This window comes from Pholcus phalangioides, unplaced genomic scaffold (genome assembly GCF_987345545.1).
Source record: "Pholcus phalangioides strain wild (caught in Gottingen) unplaced genomic scaffold, Ppha-v1.0 ptg000039l_1, whole genome shotgun sequence".
NCBI classification, from domain to species: Eukaryota; Metazoa; Arthropoda; class Arachnida; order Araneae; family Pholcidae; genus Pholcus; species Pholcus phalangioides.
In genome coordinates, this window is record NW_028301625.1 from 13721896 (window position 1) to 13739213 (window position 17318).

Below are 17318 nucleotides of genomic sequence, written 5' to 3' on the forward strand. Positions count from 1 at the left end.
GCAAAATATTTAACAACACAGGAGCATAAGCGCCATCCGCTTGCTGAGTTATTGAGGTTTCACTGTATGAGCCTAATGATCTGTAAGGATAATTTAATCTCAATCATCTTAAGCATTCAATTTTTCATTGTGTTATGTATCTGGCTGACACCCATCATTCATCAAAATTCTGTCTTTGGAGTCATTCTTCAGCAGACTTTTAGCCATTTTTGATCTCCCTCCCTCTTGTCAGCAAAAAGTAAGCAAAACTGTGACCCCCCCCCCTTCCTCATATCTATCGTAGATTGTGATAGGGGGGTTCATGTTCTCCCCCCCCCACAAGATGATCAAAAAACAAATTTTTGTGAAAAAATTAAAATATGGAAATAAAATGCTTTTATATGCTATTATTATCAATATCTGTTAATTTCAATACTGTTTGAAGACTAATAACTCAAAATTTCTCTTTAAGATATTTCTAGTGTCCCCTCCAAAGGTCAATCCTGCATATACCCCTGATTGGGATTGCCCTTCGAGAACATACATAGTGAGTCTGTGTGACCACCACCATCCAATACTGCTGTAGTGAACTTTGCTATGCATGCACAGGGATAATTTTTCACATGATTACACACTGAATACACTATATTTTTAAATTGTGTTTTCAGTTTTGAGTATTAATTAATAGAGTGGAAAAGATAGGTAATAGATAGTAAAGATGTCATTAAGAATATTTCATATTTTTACAAAGGGTGGTTGGTGACGCAAACATCATTCAAACCCTCTTTCCCCCTTTTCATCATTATTTATTCTGTAGAAAATATATACAGTAGGATTTGTATTTGATTTTTTTGATGGAATAGAGAGAATTATTCTTAATGAAGACTCAGCTGCATTATGTTCATTCAATTTATTTTTTCCTTTACAGAACAGCCTGGAGCTCCAAGCATGCCTGTTATTGATGACTTCGATAAAGACTTTGTAAAATTAAAATGGGAAAAGCCAGTAAAGGATGGAAATGCTCCTGTAACCGGATATATAATTGAGAAGAAAGATAAAGTAACTGGAGATTGGGTGAAAGCTGCTGAAGTAACTGGCACTGAAGGAAAAGTTGGAGGTCTTATTGAAGGACAGAAATATGAATTTAGAGTCAAAGCTGTGAACAAAGCAGGACCAGGAACTCCCAGTGAAGAAACAGCTCCTCATTTGGCAAGGCCAAGATTTTGTATGTGTTAATTGCTGATGAAATTGATTAATTTGATATAAATGATTAAATTTAGTTACTTGGATGATAGAAAATCTCAGAATATATTTGATTGAAACTTTTTTCTACTCATACATTTACTGTACTTCTCAGTATTAGCACAGCACAGCCTCATTTTGAAAAAAAAAGTTTCGGAGGTTCACAGAGGGAAGGAAGAAAGTAAGGGAGGCATGGGCGGAGATATGGGGGGGCGTGGGGGGCATTGCCCCCCCCCCCAGCATCAAAGGTGGAGTCGACTAATCTAATGTATATATGTATATGTGAATCGACATCATCATCATCGTGCCCCCCCCCAGCAATAATGACCTTGCCCCCCCCCCAGACTTCAAAGTCTATCTCCGCCTATGAAGGGAGGGTGGCTTATGCTGAGGTAGTGGATATGATTGCTCACACACACATATTTGATACTTTGAAGAAATAAACCAAAAATAGGCATAAAACTGTCAACAAACATTACCATATTACTTTTTGTGGTGCTGTAGCACAGGTCAGTAAGGCATTTGTTCACTGTATTGAAGGATGTTGAGGGGTTTTGCAAGTTCAATATGCTCTCTGTGCTTGTTAGAATCTTTCGTACCATAGTGATGTAAGTTTCAATTGTGAAGAAGATATAGCACAGCATATTGCTACTTTAAGAAGTCTATACCAAGCAAGTTAGAGTATCAATCAACTGCTTGGTTAAGAGACATGAAAGAGGAGCCATTTGGAATTGGCTATAAATTGCGGGTCTTTTGGCTGAATTGGCCTGAATTTTAATCTGATTGGCTCTCATTTGGCTCTCAATTACCAACAAAAGAACCAAATATTAATTACTGTCAAATATTGTTTAATCAAATTACATTTCAATTATTTAGAGTTGATCATAAACATTTTGTATGAATATATGATAAGTATTTTTCAACCAAATATTTGTGAAATACTATAAGTATAAAATGTCACACAAAAATTTATTTTACAGTGTGAAAGTTTGGTGCAAATTTTAAGCTCCCATAAATTATGTTTCACATACCCCTGTTCATATTTTCCTGTTTTGCTCTGATTAAAAAAAATGGTATTTTTTTGAGTTATTACTGAATTACTTTTAAGATTATTTTCCCATTAATTTTTTATTTCATCTTTAGCTCTGCATGTTTGAGATGAGGATATATCCTTATCTTCAGCTCACTGCATATATTTGCTTTTGAAGAATAAATTTTTTATGAAATTGTCAATAAACCAGTAACAAAAACAGGAGTTGAGAAAAAAGTGATGGCATTTCCATCGAGGCCTATGATTTTAGGTTTTGCATCACTCACTCTTGGAACATTTTTACATGATTACTTGATGCTGGCCTGCTTCTTATCATAATATGAACTATGAGTTTCACAGCTAAGAGTTGCTTCATTTACTTAAACAGATCAAATAATTTTAAGCTTATTCTGAGATAAGAAGTACAGAAGACTTGATATAATGTAGAGATGAATTTTGGAATAAAAATTCTACATACCCATGTAGGGAATGGATCCATCATCCCCCTCACAATCCATGCAAGTGTGCTAATTAGTCTGCAGCAGAGGCACTGATATTTTCCTTCGTTAGAGCATAAGTGAATACTGAAGGGGAATGGGGTATGGACAGCTTCCTAACTCAGCTAATAGCTCATAATGACAATAGCCCTTATTCTTGTCTTGACACCCTGTTTGACCTCTGCTGCACTTCCAAAGCGATGTCCCAACAATGCTGCGTTCAATGCAAAGAACACGTGGAAGTTTGAAGGACCAAGATTGGGGCTGTAGGCCGGGTCATTGGATCTCGCCTATCACAGACTATGAATGTTTTCTGCAGTTTTCCTGCTCTGTGGGGGGGGGGGGGGGGTATTGCATTTTGTCTAAAAAGAGGACCCCACAAATTAAGTATTACAGTCTTCTATGTTGAATGTTATATTGCTTCTAATTTGACTAAACCCTTGTCTACTGCTTATCTCTCTTTCCCTATACTCTCTCTCTATATATATAGGCCCCTTCCACCACTAATCCTTATCTTCTCATCATGCATTCAGGACAATCTGAAAATATGTATCCTTTTATCTTGACCCAATTATGGTCAATTACTTTCAGCTAATTATGCAAATTTTTTTTGGAACTTCTTTTATCAATAAATTATTCTTATTTATAATATCTTATTTTTAACTAATTAAGTTACAGTTTTGTTTATCTCATTAAAATAATTTTTTTTTTAGTGAAACCAAAAATTGATAGAACAAACCTGAAGAATATGGCTATAAAAATTGGGCAAACTGTGAACTTGGATGTGCATATTATTGGAGAGCCTGCTCCTGACATAGTATGGAAACTCAACAATACTGAAATAAAGTCATCAGAAACGATCAGAATAGATAACTCAGATAATAATACAAAATTTTACTTATTGAGAGCTACTCGTAAAGAAAGTGGTTTGTACACAATCATAGCTACAAATAAGGTTGGAAGTGATGAAGCAGAAATTGAAATTTTTGTTATGGGTGCGTGTTGTTTTTTAAATTCATTTGTATTACTTACTCAGTTTTTTTTTTTTTTCAAATACAAATATGTAAGTTCATTCTGGTATGTAACATCATAAAAGTTCGATGTTAATAATCATTAAGTTCCATGTTATTAATTAATTTTTGTAATCACACATCACTGTGAAAACAATTGAAGCACAGTATCTATACTACCTGTTCTACTGTGACTACTCAAATATCACATTTTTTTGCTCTTTTTATTTTATTTTAAATATTGTAAAATTTGTAATTGATTGTAAACCTTAATTTTTATCATTTTATTTTAATAATCAAAGACAAATATTATGTTAAAAAAAATTATTATGTGAAATGAAAGCATAAATATTGAAGCAAAAATACAAAAAATAAAAATTCTAGAAACATGAAATTTTTATAAAATTGTAGTCTTCAAGGGAAATAGAAACATATTTGAAATAGTGGATATTCTGTCATTTAAATCTATAACATTAACAAATTTTAATACATTTTATTTCATACTTACTAATATGCTTTATGAAAACACTAGATCATCAATTGATAAATATGGCTAGAATTATTTAATACTGTTTGTGTGTTATACACTTCTTGTACATAAAGTATGATGGATTTGGAAGAAAAGCATATTCTATATTTCTTCAAAGAAAACAGTCCAAAACAATCGATCTGAGACTTATTAATCCCTTTATGTGTTAGTAGACACACTGATAGGAAATTGGTGTTGCCCTCAGACTCAAATTTAGCAATCATGCATAGGAAATTTTATCTGCCAATTCCAATTTTTCAGTTGCCGTGTTGAGTTAAGTCATTTGTCAATCCTTGGTGCAGTATTGTCAATGCCATGCTCAGTACTTGTGGCTATTCAGAATATTTATCTAAGACACCTAAACAAGCATTTTCGGTCACAGAAAGTGTGGTTCAATTGCAATATCAATGGCAGTGGAGGGCATTTTTACAGAATGCACGATAATACTTCGACTAAGTCAAATATGGTAAAATCTGTCCAAGTTGGACACTTATGGTTCCATTAAAATTGGTCAAATTTCAAGAGGTTGCAAAGATATAATGGTGCAGTACTGTGGAAAGTCTGTGTTATAGGATTATGATTGGTTCTATTCAAAACCATACAGTATAGAGAGGGGTCCAAGAGGAGGTGTCAAAACTGACAGATTTTAACACTAGAAAGCCTGGCCAGGGGGGTACTTAGAAATTCCTAGAAACAGGGGCAGGGGTCTGTGTGACCCCATTGCTTTTTTTTCCAGCAAATTTTGAACATTTTAGTATTTTACAGCATGGCATAATATTTTTATGACAGAATGGAATTACAAACGTTTTCAACAGCTGGTTTTTTGGAAGGAGAGAAAATTCAACTGTCCTTGCGGATAATCGAACCCACATTCTTTCACTTTCCGGGTGAATGCCCTAGACCACTAGACTACAGAGGCATTGAATATCTCAATCTTTCCTTGGGGCTTGTGTGCACTGAATGGGACCATACATGGACAGTCTGACACAATTCAGGCCAAAGCTCACAATTGCTCACAAAGCTCAAAATACCACCAGATGGCGACTTATTCGAGGATGACATCACTTTCCTCTATCTATACGAAGATTTTTAACAGCTGGCTGATGCAAATATATATTTTTGGAAAGAGACATATTCTCTTTTCTTATCGAAGATATATTCACCCTGAAAGTGAAAGGATGTGGGTTCAATTTCCTGCAGGGGCAGTTGAATTTTCTCTCTTTCAAAAAATATATCCTTGCATCAGCCAGCTGTTAAAAACCTTTGTATGGATAGCAGAGAGTGACGTTATCCTCGGAGAATAGAATTATACCACAAAGAGTTAGTGGGTAAAACCATTGACCTGTTAAAATTTTTATATCATTATTCAATTTTAGGATGCTGTTGTGTGGGTGTGGGCAAACAACCTCTCTTGATGAGCATCAGTGTGGAGGAAACTCAAGACTGGGGGAATCTGTATTATCTATATTCCAGAGAGTTTCAGTGTTACATCACTTCTAGGTTGTGAATATGTTCAATGAATGTGTATGCTATATTTTTTGTGGTTGGAACCACCTATCGATGACCTTTCCAAAGGGTTTCAACCAAACTTTCTGATTCAGATTTGAAGAAAATTCACATAGTTACAGTGATATGGAAACAGTATCTGTAAGCAATGAGTTTCTTGTAAAATATTTTGGGATCCTTGACATCCTATTAATGGGGAAGGTCTCATGATATTTCTTACACTTTCAACTGCAGCAGTTTTTTTTTGCTATCCATAAATGGGATACTATTGAGATCTCTGATATTTGTGGAAATCAATTTACGTTTTGCTGTAGTTCTAGGTTTTCATTGGTAGCTGTATGTGGTTTGCATTAATTTTTTCCAGTCTCCAGTAACATTTCATTTTACATCAGCTGATGCATTGTTGGAGGTATAATTTCATTCTCATTCACACATTCATCATCAATGCTTCTCAAATGTTCTGCTTGGGGTAATTTTCATTCTGCTCTAAATTCTCATCATCAGCACCACTCCTTCTGGGTTTGTCTCACACAGCCTTTACCAACTTCTGAGAAATTTCCTCTTTGGTGAATCTGCGTCTTTTTGTCATTTTTATAGCAATCATAAGCACATAGATATTTCTACATTGCAGAACAAAAACTTATCTGCTAAAATGACAAAAATACTTGAAAACAAACTCTGAGCCACCTGTTGACTGACATCTGCACATAAGAATTAAGGTTAAAAAAAGTCTCACCAATGGGAATTATACCGTATTAGATGCACAAAGAGACTATCAGAAAAATTTTGACCTTACAAAATCAATTGTGACAATGTTGGTAGTATTATGTGATGAAAGTGTTATAAAATATATGGGAGGGTCAGTGTGACCCCCTTTCATCTTTCTAAGTATATCTGTCCTATCTCTGTTGCTAAGAAAGATAATGAAAAAGGCTTTGGTGTACACTAAGAAAATGATAATTTAGGAAAAGTCAAGAAATTTTAAAGCTTTTGATTTATTTTTACTTTAGATAAAGGAGCAGAAACAGCGTGCAGGGTCATACAAACCCGTCCATCTTTCTAGTGTTAATGTGTCATATTTTTCTGACAGATTTGCTATGATATGTGGTACCAACTATTTGAGTGTTCACTGGGTTGTAATGTGATAGGTCTCCTCATGATGTAAAATCTACTATAAGTCATTGTACCAGTTGTTATTGTTTGACACAGCATGACCTTGATGGTCCTCCCACAAATAAAAACATGCACCTTCAGAGACAGATTTGTATTGGTTCAAGTACCATCATTGTCATGCTGCACCAAACAATAACAAGCATGTTACAATGACTTATGGTAGATTTTGTTTGTTACCCAGTTTGCATCATGAGGAGGCCTACCACATAACAACCACCTGCACTCTCAAATAGTTTATTGCACACATTGCAACAAATCTGTAGGAAAACTATGATATTTATATTCTATGCATTTTGTGAAGTGCTGTTGAGCACTGTCTAAGCGCACCCTCTAACACCTTTGACATTGTAATTCGACCACACTTTCTGTGACTGAAAACTGTTTAGGTGTCATATCACCTTTTAAAGTTTTTCTCATGGATTTAGAACCACCCTATATTGGGGCCTATTTAAAAAATTAATTTTTTTCTTTAAAATTTTATTAGTTTTTAAGTAATTTTTTGTTTTTGGAAGAGTTGGTCAACTTTTCCCAAGAATATTAATGACACCAACAAATAAGGCACTTACATTTCAGCAGGAACCGAATCCTATTCATCAGGCCTTCACGCTTCCTTCTTAGCTGCCAAAAGATGTTGAAAGTATTCATCACGATAGACCCGTTGTCTTCTAAAACATTCCTTATTAATAATTTTTTGTTGTTTTATTTATATTCTATTATTTTCACCTGTGTGGCTGCATGGGGGGGGGGCACTCTAGAAGGGCACCAAATCTGAGTTTAAAAGGGTGAAAAAAAGCTTTGTTGACAAAAAAAACTGGGTGGGAGTGCCAAAAACAGATCCCGTGAGAGCATAGATTTTTCCTCAACCTGCCCCACGAAGGGGGCACAACTTAGGAACTTCTCCAACACCAATAGGGGAGGCAATTATATTAGGTGGTTTAACTGATTTTTAGACCTTCAAATGATGACCGCATTCTTATGAATTTTTGTATTTCTGTGAAATTTTGATTTCTTATATGCAAACAAATTGTTATTATTTTTTTAATTTTTGAAGTAAGTAAATCCACAGTAATAGCATTTAGTAATATTTTATTTTTTGGGCATACAGAATATCGATTTGAACATCTATTATTTTGAGTCACATGTCTGATTGGGCATGCAAATTTTTTGAGATTTGCCCAGCCATGTGTTACATATAGACTTTGTATGAAAAGTTGGCCATATGATGCAATAAATATATCTTACTTTTTTTACCAGCTAGTTAGTTTCAATGCTGCCCAAGCTCATAATAAAACCCACAAAAAATGAATTGCATAAATTTCATTTAAAAAAAATTATGGAAAGTAAATGAATTTAAAAAAACTTAAATTCATAATTTTAATACAAATACAAATTTTAAAGCAACAACAGGAAAATTGCCCAACAAGTTAGCTTGAAAAAAATTAAAAAATACAAGATAAAAATATAAATATATGGATGTCGTAGAGCCTAGATACGGCAACCTAAAATAAGTTCAAAATTAATTGAAGAGATATAAACCTGAAAAAAACTAAAGGGATGATACACTGCTGTTAAAAACATACGGTTGTCATCAGTTTTTATCTGTATTAATAATTTCAATAAATAAACTTTTCTACCTTTTTTTTCCCCAGTTTATTATTTTTTTCAATTTTTATTTTATAATGCCCTGATGACAAAAATATGGTTGTCTTCATCTAAGTGTGAATATTTTCTGGATTTTTCCTATCATGATTATTATATATTTTTTTAAAGTGTCTGTTGTGTTGGGGGAGAATTCACAACAAAGGAAGGCAAACTATTCCATGCATTTTACAACCTTCTTAAAAAAAAAAAGCCTTCCTGCAACACAAAAACCTGAAATTTTCTCTAACCACAAATAAAGTATATGTATAGACCAATAAATGCACATAATAATTACAAAGTTTATACATTTGTTATTAGGTAAACCAAGTATGCCTAAAGGTCCTCTAGATGTTTCTGATGTGCATAAGGAGGGATGCACTTTGAAATGGGGAGAGCCTGAAGATGATGGAGGAGCTCCAATTGAATACTATGAAATAGAAAAAATGGATGAAGAAACTGGAGTTTGGGTTCCAGCTGGACGATCACAAACTCCAAAATGTGAGTTAAGCAATCTTCAACCAGGAAAGAAGTACAAATTTAGGGTCAGAGCTGTAAACAAAGAAGGAGATTCAGATGAGTTAGAAACATTACAGTCTACATTAGCCAAAAATCCTTTTGGTGAGTAGGTTTTTATTTGACATGTCTCTTCTAAAATATACAAACGTAACGGATCAAGGACATCAGGGAAGGAGACTTCCCTGAGTATTATGTCAAGGTGAACTCAGACAGAAAAGTTTTCTGTCTCCATTGGGAATCAAACCTTGGTCTGCTTGCTATCTGGGCAAGTGCACTATCTTATAAGAAAAGCAAAGTCATGTCTCTTGTGATGTATACAAATATCTTGCTTGTCCAAATTGCCAGAGGATTGGGGGTTCCATTCCCAGAGGAGACCAGTAGACTTTTCCCGAGTTCACCTCAGCATAATATCAAAGTAAACTCGCTATCCTTGACAATTAGGTGCTTTGATGTTATCTTATGCAAAAACAAATACAAACTGATAAATTAAAAAAGTAAAAATAGACAAACATTGCTGTTGATATGCTGCATATAATAAATATTACATATGTATAGGCATAACTCTACAATACACTACTTAACCTTAACTTGGTTCTCATTCCAAACAGAATATCATATTCTGATTACAATTAATGATCAAAATGTTGGTATTCTAATGGAAAAACTTTAGTAACTGCTGTCTTTTTAATTGTTTTATGTGTTCTGTGTCAATTATTGCTAATATTTTGAAAAAAGAAAATTTATCTAATTGTGACTCATTTTCTCATGACACAGAGAATTATGGTATTTATCAATGGTTGTAGACTGGGAAGGGGTTATTGATCTCTCAATCAAAACCTGCCTCCATCAGCACCTACTTTCTTAAATAGCTTTTGAGTTCTGAAAAAAAAAATTGTAGAAAAGAATATTTCTTTTAATCTCTTGAATATCTTAAATTATGTCCCAGTGCATGACATTTTTGCTATTTAAAAATATTTATGAGAAATAAGACAATTTTTTGATGCACATATGTACCATTGTACTATAGAATGTGGTATGGTACATTTCAATATGCATAAAATACTGCTTAGACCAGTGTTTCTCAAAGTGAGCAATATTGCCCCCCTGGGGGGGGCGATGAAATGGTCCAAAGGGGTGATAGAAGCTATGGGTATAACATAAGATCCTATCGATTCACTTGAGTTATGACTTAGACTCGGATAACGAGTGTGGCATAAGTAATGGCAAATCCTTGCGTGCAGGGTTGGGGCGATTTCTTACAAGTTGATGCATAAAAATATTCTTGAGTCAGGTACCTGTACATTTTCATTTTATTGAGTAGAGTAGTTGCCAGATAAATCCTTACATTTTCACATGCTATTAGATTCTAATGCTGCCTTGTAGACAAATTGGCACTCTAAAAGTATTTTAGTAACATTTTTCACATCATGAGAAAATATAAGTAAATCCAAACAAAACTGGTGATGATTTTGGTTTTGAATGCAGTTTAATGCAGGATGTTTAGAAGACAAGATTAAAATTCATTGTCTCCACTATAAACAATAGTGTATTATCCAAGAAGCTCAGCCACCATTCTCCAGCACAATTTAAGATTGAATCACCCTATAAGAGATTTTCTTTTGGTTTTAAAAAAAAGCAGCAGTACAAAGATTGAAAGTTTCAAAATCAGTAACTGATCTAAAATAACCGATTTTCTTTAAAAAACGACAAAATTTATGAGAAGAAATTCTAGGACAAAAACTGTTATACATTCACCAATTGCTTTAAAGAACCAATACATTTTTACAAACTAATTAGTGCTCTGGTCACAAACAATATGCCATGTCTTTGAATATCTTTCCTGTTTATTAACCTTTGATTTTGATTTCTTTGAACTTCTGATTTTATAAACTAGTTATTCCAGTTTATTTCAGTTTGCAAAAATGATCTTTGACTCTAGCAGATTGAATTACTTCTAATGTTCAGCATTAATTTATCTATTCCTGTATTGGTTTACATATGGCAAACAGGTGCATGAAATGAATGAAATTTTTGTAGCATCATCCAATAATATTTTGTTAGTAATTCTACATTTGTTATAAGCAGTTACCATTAAAAAAATAATTAAAACATTTTTAATCAGTTTAATTAATCAATTAAAATTTTTTGATTAAACAGTTGAAAATTTTAAATGCTTCCCACCTCAACTTATTATAAAAGCCGTAATAAAAGTGATGAATCCATTTAATATGCATAATTACCACTCATTTTTGTAAGTTAGAACCTGTAAAGTTTGGCAAATAAACACTTTCAAATATTTTATATGGAAATTTCAATTTTCTTTTACTTTTTATAGAACCAAAAATTTTGTATTGCCAGAATTTTTTTTATATATGCAATTGAATCATTACATGACTATAATTATTATTGATTTATCAAGTACAAAAAGTTATTGCACAACATTTAGCCCAAGATAGTTTGTGTTTCTGTTGTTTTTCTAATTGTACAAAAAAACTTTACAAAGTGTGTTTCACAAACAAAAATGGATGTCATTTTTATAACTGGCTCTGGTTGCTAATATTCATAGCTGTGCCAAAATGGCAGTGAAGTATTTTGATTAATCATTTGTTGGACAAGGCCGATAAAAAAAAATATAAGGGTGAAGTTTGTTACAAGTGATGTTTTAGCTTATCAACAAAATCAGATCACTATAGACTTTCAATAATATTTGTTGATTGGGAGGTTGTTGCAGTTGGATATTGACTGTGGAAAGAAACTAAATTTACAGCAGTCATTAGAGGCAAAAGTCTGTTTTGATTTTCAGGAATGGTCATCGCTCTTAGGAAAATGTGGGGATTTCAATTAAATATGAAAAGTGTTGATGTTAAAAAGGCCAAAGATTGTTTTGAATAGCATGATTAATCTACACAAATAAAATAACAAGTCGTGACTGACTGACTGATGCATCATTGCACTGAAATCACTATAAAGATGAAATTTATTCAGTAGTTTTATTTCATGATATAAACAGAGTCACATTTATAGTTTTGTCACCTGTAGACTACACAAATTTTGCCGCCTTTTTTCCATTCTTGTCTAATTTTCTTGACTACTTTTTCCTTGAATTTGCCACTCTGTGCTATAAATCACTTGGCCTTCCCCCTATACTGAAACTACACTCATGTCTTTAAGTCCCTCTTTTGGTCACTCCCATGCTCACACACTCTTTATGTCACTCACATGCTTGCACATTGTTTTGGTGTCAATCATGATAGGTACAATCAACCGTAGATACATGTTGTGAGATACATAGAGACAATCCTCTAACGGACTGGGTTAGAATCGGACCTGCGCCAGAAGGTCATTTTTCCCCCGTCACTTTGAATAGCGCCATCTATCTTTTGAAAGTCGAACTATTTGCAAATGGTCATTTTTTTTTGGTGTCATTTTTGACGTTTCCAAAATGGACATTATGACCATTTCATCACGTCGTGTTTGAGACATTTTATGACTTCCAAAAAACGTTTTTATTGACGTCAGGCGACAACTTGGGATATCTGTGATCGTGCAACTGAAGACAGTTTGCAATGCTCTTTCAGCTTTAAAGCGCAAAAGTGAATCAGTTTCCATTTTCAAAGACAGAAAAAAGTCATTACTGCAAGCAGAGGCGAATTTAATGGCAGGTTCACTGGTCACACGCCCGGGGCCCTGAAGAAGTCTGAGCCCCGAAAAACCGAAACTTTACACCTTTTTCTAATTTAAGGGGCCCAATATTTTCTTTTGCGACAACCTCAACTGATTTTAATCCGCCACTGACTGCAAGCAGCAGAAATTAATGTATTACTCAATTGCCATTGCATCAAATCCTGATGTTTTGTGAAAACAATTTTCATTCCTGGAGTAAAACTGCAAGTCTGCAGAATTACAAGTGCTAATTTAGAAATTGAATAACGAGAGTTAAATTGCCAGTATTGCCAAATAACGAGTGTTAAATCACCAATATTGCCAAATAACGAGTGTCTCAATAAAGAACGAGTACCGAATCGCCAAACATTATGTTGATTCTTCTGAAATTCTCTTCCATTTTGCAAAAATTTCTTTCTGAGTACAAAAATATTTAAAACGTGTAGAAACTTTTTAGTCCATTCAAACTGCTGCTGTTCCAGATAGCAAATAGTGTCCTCAGTAAGCAAAAAGTGTCCTCAGTAAGCAAAAAGTGTGTCATCTTAAATAGACTGGTGTGACAGCCGCTCTTTCAAACAAGTGGCAAAAGAATGAAAAACCAAAAACAAAATAAAAAGCAGATGAAAAGATGTTTGATAACCAAAGACAGTGCAGTTGTTTTATTTTGAAAAGGGGTGAGGGTTAACGAAAATATTTGTGTAAGTTAATTTTGCTGGTCTCTCCAATTTATAAATATCTGCTCTGAATCCTATATTTTGCTTCTCCAAAACTGCTCAGAATCCTGAATTTTTGCTGCTCCAAAACTGCTCGGAAATGGACTTTCCCATCCCTGATGTACTTGCACATGGTTTAGATTACTCTTTTGGTCATTCCCCCAGTAGTACACTATATTGTTAGTATATCAGAGCAGTACCGGTACAATATACTAACGATGTAGTGTGCTATTGGAGTTCACATGCTTTCATATGCTTACACATGCTCTATCTCTAAGTCACTCACTGACCTCCTTCTAACTAGATCATGATCTGTTGCTCAAATGAAGAGATATAATCAGGTGATTCAAAAGACCATAAAAAGATTAAAAAAGCCTATGCTGGAAGGCATGAGTGTATGTGTTGTGAACCTAATGTGAAGTTTGTTTCTGTGTAATGCTTGTTATAGAGCTGCCATCTGCCATCTATATTTCAAACTATGAATGAAGTATAATGACAGAAAATTGTCCCATTGTAGTCCTGTTACTTTCTGTGACAAGACATTTTAACAGAGAACGGCTCTCATTTGCACCTAGAAGTTGCCAAAAACAAACTTAGGCCAACCACCACTGTGAGACGGTGGGTGTTATATATAAAATCAAAACTGAACTTGAAAATGAATTTCTGTCAGGTTTCATCCTCTACCCGAGGCCAATCTGTTGCTGCAATTCAGTCACAAAAATGAAAAGACAAGGTCACATCGAATATGCGACAGAAACTTTTATTCACAACAACCACATTCTCCTACAAGACTGCTACTCATGCTCACAAGAAGAAGCAAGAGAGATAGCTTCCTCTCTCTCCTGTAACCAAAACTAAAACCAAACTCCCCCACACAGGGGGGGGGCCTGAAATGGGTTCTGCATTCCAGACAACATACATGTACATAAATATACACTATTTCCAATACTGCCGCAATGTTTAATATAAGACATATTTGCAATGAAAATAAAATATAAACGTATATACATAGAATCCAGATTAAAAATAATAAATTACACAAATAATACAATTTAATTAAAAATGAAATAAAATCACAGCAGAACCGTTGTTGCTATCTAGCGACAGTCAAACCCATCACCAATCCACAGATCCCTTAACAACCTGGGTCCTCGCAATATGAGTCTATCACTATGACGACTAAACCACCACAGTGGCACTCACTGGGTCATCTGGTGCCTTACTCTGCAGGTCACTCTTTTGCTCACTAACGTGCTTGCAATATCTCCAGGTCACTTTGCCACCCTTCTTCCATTCTAATCATTTTCTTGGCCACTCATTCCTCGAATTTGCCACCCCTATGTACTTGCTGCCCTGAGCTATAGCCTGTCAAGCCCCCCCCCCCTGTAAATACGCCACTGAATGAAAAGATGATGCTTTTTCAGCTGAGGCAAGCATTTTGATGCCCCCTTGTAATATAAATGGGGGTAAATTATGAAATTTGCTCCCCCTCTGTTCCAGCGCCTGGGGAGCTAGACCAGCCTGCTCTCCCCCCTAATTGCAACCTTGGGTTGAACATTGAGTTAGTATTTTAGTTCTATATTAGCGATATAGGCAGACCAACAGTTTAAAATGAAGTGGGTGGATTTATTTTTCATATCTCTAAGTTATGAATATTAGTGAACATATACAGACAGATTCATAATTTTGTATGCAAAGGAAAGGATAAGAGAAATGTGTTTTTAGAAGCAGGTCACAGGCCCCTGGTGGCAGAGCCAGAATTACAAGGGGTCAAAGGGGGCAACTGTTTCAGGTAGCAATCATGAGTGGGCGGCAACATTAAAGTACTGTAAAGGAGAAAAAATGATACAAATACAAATACAACGCCACAACAGGCAAAATGCCCAACGAGGTGGCTGATAAAAAGATGCCCATAAAAATATGGATGTCATATGTTTCAAAAACACAGCAACCCAATTAAAAATGCAATTAACACAAATTACAAACAATATATACAATACTTTATTTTGAAACATGTTACTAACAAAAACTTTGTTCTAGAATTATAAAGTTTTAGAGTGGGGGAGAGAAGGGGAGGCCCATATCCTTATTAAAGTCATGATGATAGAACGTTTAATGTTTTGTGCAAAGAAAAAAGTTTTTGAGTGTTTGATATAGGGGTTCTCTCTAATGGAGGTAGGCAGAGATTATTAAGGTATATAGATATTTATAATGGGAATCTTCTTTGCCTATTGAGTAATTGATTCAGTAAAATAATATTGTCTTTTGCGGTTAACACTGGTAGAAACTATTTTAGAGGTATTTAGGGTAATTGCTTGGATGAGCACCATTCTGGCAGGAATAAGTTCTCAAGTTGCCGTCCTCAAAAAATTATGAAAAAATTAAAAAGTACTTTCATCTCACCGAAAAACACGTAAAAATTGAATTGTGAAATACAATTATTGAAGCTATTAAAGATGACAACAGTTGCCTAGTCATCACCTCTTGTTCTTCTTGGTGATATCTATAAAAACTTAATATTGTAAAATTTTAAAAATGTGCTTTGGCTCCCCAAGAGAAGGAAGAAAGACATTTTCTCAAGAAATGAAAATTTGTGCAAGTGAATTCTAAAAATATTTTGATGAAAAATTAGAAATAGAATTGCGACACATGTTAGAGGCACAAATACAAATAGAAAGCGACAAAATAAAATTCTATGCCAAATATATTTAATGTAAACTGCTGGGGACACAATTTAGGCCAATTTCATGAGAAAATGACCTATTAGCATTTTTTTTAGTGACCCTAATGATTCTATCAAATATTTTTAATATTTTTGTAAATATTTAACTGAGTGTATGTGGCAGTTTTTTGACAACTTTTCAAAGATGTCACCTTGGGACCCTTTTCTTGTGAGTCATCAAAGAAAGTTTAGATTATACTTAAGAGTTTCTTGGTCAGTCGTATGATTTATAGTTTAGTATAGCAGTCATCTGCAAGAAGAGTGGTGGAACAATAAATGATAGATAGCATGTCATTTATATATATATATTAAAAATACTATTGCTAAGAAAACAGAGTTCTGACACACACCAAAGTTTACATTAAAATGGAGGAATTATGGTAAACTGAAATGGATGAATTATTTGTGATTTGTGAGGAAGGCTTCCAGCCATTTAAGCAATTGAACACTTAGGCCAATGTTAGAAAGTTTCAATAGGAGTTTGTTATGAGGCATCCTGTCAAATGCCTTATCAAACTCTATGAATTTAACATCAGTTTTCAGGTTTTTGTTAATTGCGCTAGATAAGTCACGAATAAAATGAACTAATTGGTATATGCAGATAATGATGGTCTGAAGCCATGTTGATTTTTTGGAAAAAAAAATTCATTGAATATAATATATTGAATGAATTTTTTATTTTAGTATATCAAATGGTTAGTATACCACTAATATTATATTAGTATCAAGGCCTTAACGAGAAAGGGACTTGGGGGTTCCCCCCCCCCCCCTGAAATGTAAGAAAATGACTTAAAAGAAGGGAAAAGATGGCCAAATCTATTGTTGGACCACTTTATCCCCCTCCCCAAAATGCAAGTGGTCCCCCTCTGAACAAAATTTCTGGCTACAGGCCTCATTAGTATATTCCTTTTTGGCTACTGTGTTCAAATAGTTGCATAAGGAGGTAATTATGATTAGCTTGAAATTGAGTGGGAACGATTTATAAATGGTATTATTTTATTAGTTTTTCATTCAGGAGTAGTTTGGATGCATTCAATGAAATGTTGAAAATAATCAAGAGATAATGTGTGAACACACACACACATTGTTTCCTTGCT

General features: G+C 34.2%; 1 protein-coding gene across 4 annotated transcripts in view; it reads left to right on the top strand.

Moving 5' to 3' along the window:
- The window catches only part of LOC149065606 (twitchin-like), an 834903-nt gene that overhangs the window by 339366 nt on the left and 478219 nt on the right, over positions 1-17318 (top strand). For all 4 annotated transcript variants that reach the window (XM_089253452.1, XM_089253454.1, XM_089253453.1 and 1 more), the window contains 3 exons: positions 908-1204; positions 3462-3743; positions 8926-9225. In XM_089253452.1, the coding sequence (XP_089109578.1) occupies positions 908-1204; positions 3462-3743; positions 8926-9225 (879 nt within the window). The remainder of the gene's footprint in view (positions 1-907; positions 1205-3461; positions 3744-8925; positions 9226-17318) is intronic.